This window comes from Galeopterus variegatus, unplaced genomic scaffold (genome assembly GCF_000696425.1).
Source record: "Galeopterus variegatus unplaced genomic scaffold, G_variegatus-3.0.2 Scaffold379, whole genome shotgun sequence".
In the NCBI taxonomy this organism is placed as follows: domain Eukaryota; kingdom Metazoa; phylum Chordata; class Mammalia; order Dermoptera; family Cynocephalidae; genus Galeopterus; species Galeopterus variegatus.
This window is the reverse complement of record NW_007726490.1, coordinates 230,107-239,578: the sequence shown is the minus strand read 5'-3', so window position 1 is coordinate 239,578 and position 9,472 is coordinate 230,107. Positions and strand designations below refer to the sequence as shown.

Genomic DNA, 9,472 nt, shown 5'->3' with positions numbered 1-9,472 from the left:
GTCTGTAAGATTATTAGCCTAGCTAGTCATTATTGTAATTTTGCGATCCCTTCCCTTTCTAACACCATAAATGTCTCCTTCTCCACAAATACCTTCTCTTCTGTTTTCAAAGGTACTCAAGGATCCCTTTTCTTTAAAAAATAAATAAATACATACATATTCATATAAGCGCAAGCATCCGCATCTACTCCATTTGACCCTGCTGCTTCCCTTCTGTAGATAAGCTTACTTATGTCTTTTGCTGCTAAATGTCTTGAGCATGGGACTTCGTCTGCTGGCCACACTTCCTCTCACCCCATTCCCTGCTTAACTTTCATGTTCTCATCCTCAGTTAGGTACAGAAATGACTCAAAGATCACAGTCTTCTTTGAGGAAATCTAATGGCCTGTGCTGCAGGCCTTCCTCTGCTGGCTCATTTAGTGCTTTTTCCAGATTCCTTGACCCCTGCCCTCCCCTGACATCCACAAGATTGCACTAGGCTAGTTCACCTTCCTCCTGCACTGCCCAGGTCCCTTCACTGGCATTTCTCTATGTTCATAAATCTCTGGAGTTCTGTTCTTGCCAGGTAATATTTGAAACTTATCTAGAATAAATTGACCCACAGGAATAAAATAATTCAAAGACATCTTGCATACGATAAGATCCAAAAGAGAGGCTTTCCTCTAAGAATGACTCGTGTCTGTGAGGGCTCAGGGTTTGGGTCTGCTCAATTCTAAGTCAAGCCTCTGAGACCTTGGAGAAAGGAAAATGAACCAGAAGTCCTTGGGTAACTTCTTCTTAAACAAGGCTGAGCAGTCTGGCCTCTTCATTTAGTATGATGATTTGACACATTTTATTTTACTCAAGAAGTATACAGGTCTCTACAAAAACTAAAATACTCATGTATAGCTATAAGCCAGGGTATCTGGTTGAGCCATTGCTTTTATAAATTTGGTAAAGTCTTTACTATATCTCAGCATCTTACCAAATGTTCCTGTCAATTGATGGACAATCAATGTAACAAAACAAATTAATGTAACAAAACAATATTGTTTTAATTACCTATAATAGCTACAGTTCCAATTTTGTGCTCATATTATGCCAATACTACTCAGGGTCTTTTTCTTACATTTAAGATATTTATCAGCTAAATTGAAACAAGGTGTCTTTCTTCCATGTCCATTTGTGCATAGCACAACTCTATCTCTGGAGTATTTTTTTTACTTCTTAGAAACAGTCTGAGAGAATGAAAATACAAGCCACAGACAAGGAGTAAATATGTGCAAAACCCATATCTGGTAAATAACTGATATCCAAAATGTACAAAGAACTCTTAAAACTTAACAATAAAAGAAAAAAAATTAATTAAAAATGAGCAAAAGATCTGAACAGACACATCATGAAAGAAGATATACAGATGACAAATAAATATATCAAAAGATGCTCAGCATCATATGTTGTGAGAAAATTGCAAATTAAAACAACAATGACATACAGCCACACACCTCATTCGAATGGCTAAAATCCAATTCACAGACCATAGCAAACACCAGTGAGGATGAGGAACAACAGGAACTCTCATTCATTCCTGGCGGGAATGCAAAATGGTACAGCCACTTTGAAAGACAGCTTGGTAGTTTCTTACAAAGATAAAACGTGGGCTTACCATATGGTCCAGTAATCGTGCTAAGTATTTATGAATTGAAAACTTGCGTTCACACAAAAACCTGCACATAGATGTTTGTAACAGTTTTATTCATAATTACCAGAAATGGGAAGCAAGTACAATTAAGATGTCCTTCAATAGTGGAACTCTTAAACAAACTGTGGTACATTCACATAATGGAATATTATTCAGTGATAAAAAGAAATGAGCTATCAAGTCAAAAAATAAATGAAGGTACCTTTAATGAATATTTGTAGGTGAAAGAAGACAGTATGAAAGAGTACACTCTGTATGGGCCCTGCGCTCCAACCCGTGCCACGATGTGTCGAGGTGAGCCCGGGAGCAGCACAGCTGGAGGCGGCCCCACCCTCTTCCTTGGACCCGGAGGGGAGTGCCAGCCCTGCCCTGTGCCTTGAACTGTCCTGCACCAAGGTGAGCCCAGCAGCAATGCCGGATCTGCACAGCTAGAAGAAGCCCTGCCCCCCTCCTTGAACCTGAAGGGGAGCACCAGCCTGCAGGGTCTGACCCACTGAGGTATGCCCAGCAGAACTGCATGGCACCAGGGGCTCATTCTACAACCACAGATTCTGGAACAGGACCCAAAGTGATTTAACATAACCACCACATTGACTGTCAAGCAAAGACAATTCACTACCACAGTAACAACCAGGGCCACTCCACAGCCAAGCTCAGTGTAATAGAAGAAGCAAACCCTCTACCAAATGACCAAACATCAACAAAAGAATCCTAGAAGTACAAACAAACAAGAAGAAATGACACCACCAAAAGAATAAAGTACTACTCCAAAGTCAGACTCCATGGAAGAGGGAATACTTGAAAGGTCTGAAAAAGAATTTCGAGCATCGGTCTTAAAAAAAACATTGAAGAAATAAAGGAAGACTCAATTAGAGAACACAATGAAACAAGAAAAAATATCCAGAATATGAAGAAGGAAATCTACAAAGAGATTAATACCTTTAAAAAGAGTGTAGCAGAACTTCTAGAAATGAAAGACTCACTAAAACACCAATCAAAAGCACAACTGAGAGCTTGAGCAGCAGGCTAGAGCAAGCAGAAGAAAGAATTGCAGAGCTTGAAGATGGTCTTTTTGAAATAACTCAGGCAGACAAAAAAAGGAAAAAAGAATTAAAAATAATGAGGAAAATCTAAGAGAGATAGCAGACAGCCTCAAGTGCTCTAACATCCAAATTGTGGGTATTCGTGAAGGGGAGGAGAAAGGAAAAGGTCTAGAAAATCTACTCAAGGAAATAGTAACAGAAAACTTCCCAGGTGTAGGGCAAGATACAGACCTTCAGATCCAGGAAGCTCAAAAGTCCCCAAACAGATTCAACCCAAAAAGATCTTACACAAGACACATTATAGTTAAATTTGCAAAGCTCAAAGACAAAGAGAGAATTCTACAAGCAGCAAGAGAAAAGTGTCAGGTCACTTATAGGGGTACCACCATCAGACTAACAGCAGAATTCTCAACTAAAACCCTACAGGCCAGAAGAAAGTGGAATAATTTATTCAAAATACTAAAAGAGGGCCGGCCCGGTGGTGCACTGGAGAGTGCACCGCTTGGGAGCGTGGCAGCGCTCCCACTGAGGGTTCGGATCCCATGTGGTGACCAGTTCCCACTCACTGGCTGGGCGCGGCGCAGGCGCAACACCGAGAGTTGCGATCCCGTTGCCGGTCCCCGGTACGGGCACGACACTGAGGGTTGTGATCCCGTACTGGTCAGTAAAAAAGACAAAAAGACAAAAAAAAAAAAATACTAAAAGAAAAAAATTGCTAACCAAGTATTCTTTACCCCGCAAGGCTCTCCTTCAAAAATGAGGGAGAAATAGTGTATTCCCTAGACAAACAAAATTTGTGGGAGTTCACCACCACATGACCAGCCCTGCAAGAAATTCTCAAGGGAGTCATTCATCTGGAATCTGAATAATGGTGACCACTACCACAAGTACACAAGAAAGAGCAAAACCCACTCTTAAAACAAAAATGCCAGCAAGAAAGAGAAAGAAGCAAAATCATCCCACCTTAAATTCCCAACTAACATTGAAGAAGAGAAATAAAAGGGGAAATAATAATCAGAAGATATTTAAACCATATAAACAAGAAACAATTAAATGATAGGAATTAACCAACACTTGTCAATAACTACCCTAAATGTGAATGGACTAAACTCCTCCTCATTCAAAAGACACAGACTAACTGACTGGATTAAAAAGCTAGACCCAAATATATGCTGTCTTCAAGAGACCCACCTCACCTATAGAGACACACATAGGCTAAAAGTGAAGGGATGGAAAAAGATATACAATGCACATGGAAACCAAAAATGAGCAAGAGTAGCTATTCTTATATCAGACAAAATAGACTTTAAAACAAAAAACAAAAAAAGACAAAGAAGGCCACTATATAATGATAAAGGGGTCTATCCAGCTAGAAGACATAACAATCATAAACATGTATGCACCCAATACTGGAGTGCTCAGATATATAAAGCAAACACTCTTAAACCGAAAGAAAGAAATAGGACCTAGTACATTAATAGTGGGTGATCTGAACACCCTTCTCTCAGTATGGGACAGATCTTCCAGGCAACAATTCAACAAAGAGACACAAGATTTAATCTATACCCTAGACCAACAGGACTTGGCAGATATATACAGAACATTTCATCCAACAACTAAAGAATACACTTTCTTCTCATCAGCTCATGGTACATTCTCCAGGATAGATCACATATTAGGTCACAAATCTCGTCTCAGCAAATTTTGAAAAAGTGAAATCATTCCAATTATCTTTTCAGACCACAATGGACTAAAATTGGAAATAAACAATAAGCAAAACTCTGGAAGCTATACAAATACATGGAAACTAAATAATAGGCTCCTGAATGACCTATGGGTCCAAGAAGAAATTAAACAGGAAATCAAAAAATTTCTAGAAACTAATGAAAATAAAGATACATCATACCAAAACTTGTGGGATACTGCAAAAGCAGTACTACGAGGCAAATTTATTGCAGTAAATGCTTATATCAAAAAATTGGAAAGACTTCAAATAAATGACCTAACACTATGCCTCAAAGAACTTGAAAAACAAAAACAATCCAAACCTAAAGGCAGTAGACAGAAAGAAATAATTAAGATCAGAGCAGAACTAAATAAAATAGAGACCCCAAAAACAATAAAAAAAGATCAGCAAAACAAAAAATTGTTTTTTCAAGAAGATAAATAAAATGGACAATCCATTAGCTAGGTTAACAAAAAAAAAAAAAGAAGAGAGAAGACCCAAATAACAAAAATCAGAAATGAAAAGGGAGACATTACAACCGATACCACAGACATACAAAGAATCATTAGAGACTATTATAAACAACTGTATGACAACAAATACAAAAATCTGGAAGATATGGATAAGTTCCTAGACACATACAAATTACCAAGACTGAACCAAGAAGAGATGATAGAAAACCTGAACAGACCAATAACAAGCAAGGAGGTTGAAGTGGTAATTAGCAATCTTCCAACAAAGAAAAGTCTTGGTCCGGATGGCTTTACAGCTGAGTTCAATCAAACTTTTCAAGAGGAGTTAACACCAATTCTCCTCAAACTATTCCAAACAATTGAAACAGATGCTACTCTCCCAAACTCATTCTATGAGGCCAACATAACTCTGACACCAAACCCGATAAAGACACAACAAAAAAAGAAAATTACAGGCCAATATCCTTGATGAACCTTGATGCTAAAATCCTCAACAAAATATTAGCGATCAGAATACAGCAACATATTTAAAAAATTATACACTATGATCAAGTGGGATTCATCTCAGGGATGGAAGGATGGTTCAACATACAAAAGTCAATAAATGTGATACATCACATCAACAAACTCAAGGACAAAGACCATATGATTATCTCAACAGATGCTAAAAAAGCATTTGGCAAAATTCAACATCTGTTCATGATAAAGACTCTCAACAAATCAGTTATAGAAGGAAAATATCTTAACAAAATAAAAGACATTTATGACAAGCCCACTACCAGTATCATTCTGAATGGGGAAAAACTGAAGGCCTTTCCCTTAAGAACAGGAAAAAGATAAGGATGCACACTCTCACCACTTCTATTTAACATAATACTTGAGGTACTAGCCAGAGCAATCATACAAGAGAAAGGAATAAAGGGAATCCGGGTTGGAAAAGATGAAGTCAAATTCTCTCTATTTGCAGATGACATGATGCTGTATTTAGAAAAACCTAAAGATTCTATCAAAAAACTCCTAGAGCTGGTTATAACTTCAGTAACATTGCAGGATACAAAATAAATGCCCCCAAATCAGTAGCATTTATATACCAAAATAATGAGTTAACAGAAAGAGAAATAAAGAAAGTAAGCCCATTTACAATTGCCACACAAAAAAATGATATCTATGGATCAATTTAACCAAGGAGATGAAAGACCTCTAGAATGAGAACTACAAACCACTTTTGAAAGAAATCAAAGAAGACACAAAAAGATGGAAAGATATTCCATGGTCTTGGATTGGGAGAATTAACACTGTGAAAATGTCTATACTACCTAAAGTGATCTACAGATTCAATGCAATCCTTATCAAAATACCAATGAAATTCTTCACAGAAATGGAAAAAACAATCTTACCTTTCATATGGAAAAACAGAAGACCCCAAATAGCCAAAGTAATCTGAGTAAAAAAAATAAAGCTGGAGGCATAACACTACCTGACTTTGAATTATATACTACAAAGCTATTGTAACCAAAACAGCATGGTCCTGGTATAAAAATAGACATTCAGACCAGTGGAGTAGAATTGAGAACCCAGAAATCACCCCGCAGGCCTACAGCCATCTGATATTAGACAAAGGCAACAAAAATCTACATTGGGGAAAAGATTGCCTCTTCAACACGTGGTGCTGGGAAAACTGGAGATCCATAAGCAGAAGAATGAAACTAAATATGAATCTCTCACCTTACCCTAAAATCAACTCAAAGTGGATTAAAGACTTAAGTATAAGACCTGAAACTGTAAAAATACTAAGGGAAAATATAGGTGAAACACTTCAGCAATTATGTCTGGATACCGGCTTTATGAACATGAGCCCAAAAGGAAAAGCAGCAAAAGAAGAAATAAACAAATGGTACTATATCAAACGAACAAGTTTCTGCACAGCAAAAGAAACAATCAACAGAGTGAAACGACAACCTACAGAGTGGGAGAAAATTTTTGCTAACTATGCATCCGACAAGGGTTTAATATCCAGAATATACATAGAACCCAAGCAATTATACAGTAAAAAAAGACCCAATTAAAAAATGGGCAAAGGAGCTGAATAGACATTTTTTAATTGAAGACATAAAAATGGCCAACAGATACATGAAAAAAATGCTCAATATCACTAGTCATCAGGGAAATGCAAATTAAAACTACTTTGAGATACCACCTCACCCCAGTTAGACTGGCTATAATCAAAAAGACTATGAATAACAAATGCTGGCGAGGGTGTGGAGAGAAGGGAACACTCCTACACTGTTGGTGGGACTGTAAATTGGTACAATCATTGTAGAAAATAGTATGGAGTTTTCTTAAACAACCACAGATAGATCTTTCATACGATCCAGCAATACCTCTTCTGGGTATGTACCCAGAGGAATGGAAATAATCATGTCCAAGTGATACCTGCACTCCCATGTTCATCGCAAAAAAATAAACAAATGGGACTATATCAAACTAAAAAGCTTCTGCACAGGAAAAGGAAACAATCAACAGAGTGAAAAAACAACCTACAGAGTGGAAGAAAATTTTTGTTAACTATGCATCCGACAAGGGTTTAATATCCAGAATATACATAGAACCCAAGCAATTATACAGTAAAAAAAGACCCAATTAAAAAATGGGCAAAGGAGCTGAATAGACATTTTTCAATTGAAGACATAAAAATGGCCAACAGATACATGAAAAAAATGCTCAATATCACTAGTCATCAGGGAAATGCAAATTAAAACTACTTTGAGATACCACCTCACCCCAGTTAGACTGGCTATAATCAAAAAGACTATGAATAACAAATGCTGGCGAGGGTGTGGAGAGAAGGGAACACTCCTACACTGTTGGTGGGACTGTAAATTGGTACAATCATTGTAGAAAATAGTATGGAGTTTTCTTAAACAACCACAGATAGATCTTTCATACGATCCAGCAATACCTCTTCTGGGTATGTACCCAGAGGAATGGAAATAATCATGTCCAAGTGATACCTGCACTCCCATGTTCATCGCAGCTCTTTTTACAATAGCCAAATGTGGAACCAACCTAAATGTCCATTGATGGGTGATTGGATAAGGAAACTGGTATATATATATATACCAGTTTCCTTATATATATACATACACACACATATACATACACACACACACACACACAAACACACACACATATATATATACCATCAAATACTTCTCTGCCATAAAAAAGAATGAAATACTCCCATTTTCAACAACATGGATGAACCAGGAGAAAATTATGTTGAGTGCAATAAGCAAAGCACAGAGGGATAAATACATGTGCTCACTCATATGTGGGAGCTAAGAGAGAAAGGAAGGAAGGAAAGAAAGACCATGGTAGTGCATTGGACTTACATTCTTAGGGCTACAAAGTGGAGTGGGGGCGAAGNGCATGAGGGGTGACAATTAGCTTTTTATCTCATGAATATTCATAGATAGATAGAAAGAAACAAACAAAGAAAGAGAGAGAGAAAGAAAGAAAGAAAGAAAGAGTCCAGAATATAGTTTAAAAAAAACAAAAAGAATGACTACACACTGTATGATTCCAACTTTATGACATTCTGGAAAAGGCAAAACTGTAGACATTACAATAAGATCAATGGTTACCGAAGTCTTGGGGAAAGGGGAGACATAAAGCGGTAAAGCACAGGTTCTTTTTAGGGCACTGAAACTATCCTGAATAATACTGTAACGAGGTACACATGCCACTGTGCATTTTTCAGCCCATAGAACTGTACAACACAGAGTAAACCCTAATGTGAACTATGGACTTTAGTTGAAAAACAGGTGTAAGTATCAATATCGATTTCGTTTTTCTGTAAACCCAAAACTGCTCTAAATCTTTTTAAAAATCATGATATGATGAGTTTTGTTACTACAAAACAAAACAGTAGTAACATTGAAAATTCCTAGCACGTCCAGAGCAAACTCGCGTTCAGACAGAGAGGAGGTGCGCAGTCACATCCACGTCTGCATGCGACGCGTTGTTAAACACTGAATTTGAATGTCCAACATCAGAGTCAGTCAACTTTGTTAGATCCTTGTCCTCCATGTGTGGAGTTCACATGTCCAAGTCAAGAAGCATTTTAGGTAAAAGGTGAACTACTTGACAACTTTCAATAAACAGCTAAAAGTTTGATGACTAAATGTAAAACAGTAGCAAGCAAGGCCTAAGCCGCCACTGTCGCCATCCCACAATTGCCTAAGCAAGCATCTCAGTGCCTTTCTCCTTTTCTTACAGGCCTTGCGATTGCCAGTGCCCTAATAGACATTTCACAACAGAAACCTTCCGATAGTAAAGACAAGACTTCTGGAGTCCGAAATCGAAAGCACCTCTCCACACGTCAAGGAACTTGTGTCTGAGAAATGGAAAACGCTCCTGTATATCCTGTAATGTTTTACTCTTTAAATGGCTTCCATTAAAGCTGTTCTATGACTCAGACTTTATGGAGGCAAGTCTCTGTATGACCCAGGGCCCGAATACAGTTCCCTCTAAATGGGCAATGATCCAA

At 37.7% G+C, this 9,472-nt stretch overlaps 1 protein-coding gene across 1 annotated transcript in view; it reads left to right on the top strand.

Annotated features, from left to right (window-relative positions):
- LOC103586804 (attractin-like protein 1) overlaps nt 1-9,402 on the top strand; it is a 461,271-nt gene extending 451,869 nt beyond the window's left edge. Inside the window, exon 5 of the mRNA XM_008568136.1 lies at nt 9,202-9,402. Coding sequence (XP_008566358.1) covers nt 9,202-9,323 — 122 coding nt within the window. The 3' untranslated portion in view covers nt 9,324-9,402. The remainder of the gene's footprint in view (nt 1-9,201) is intronic.
- The last annotated feature ends 70 nt before the right edge of the window (nt 9,403-9,472 follow it).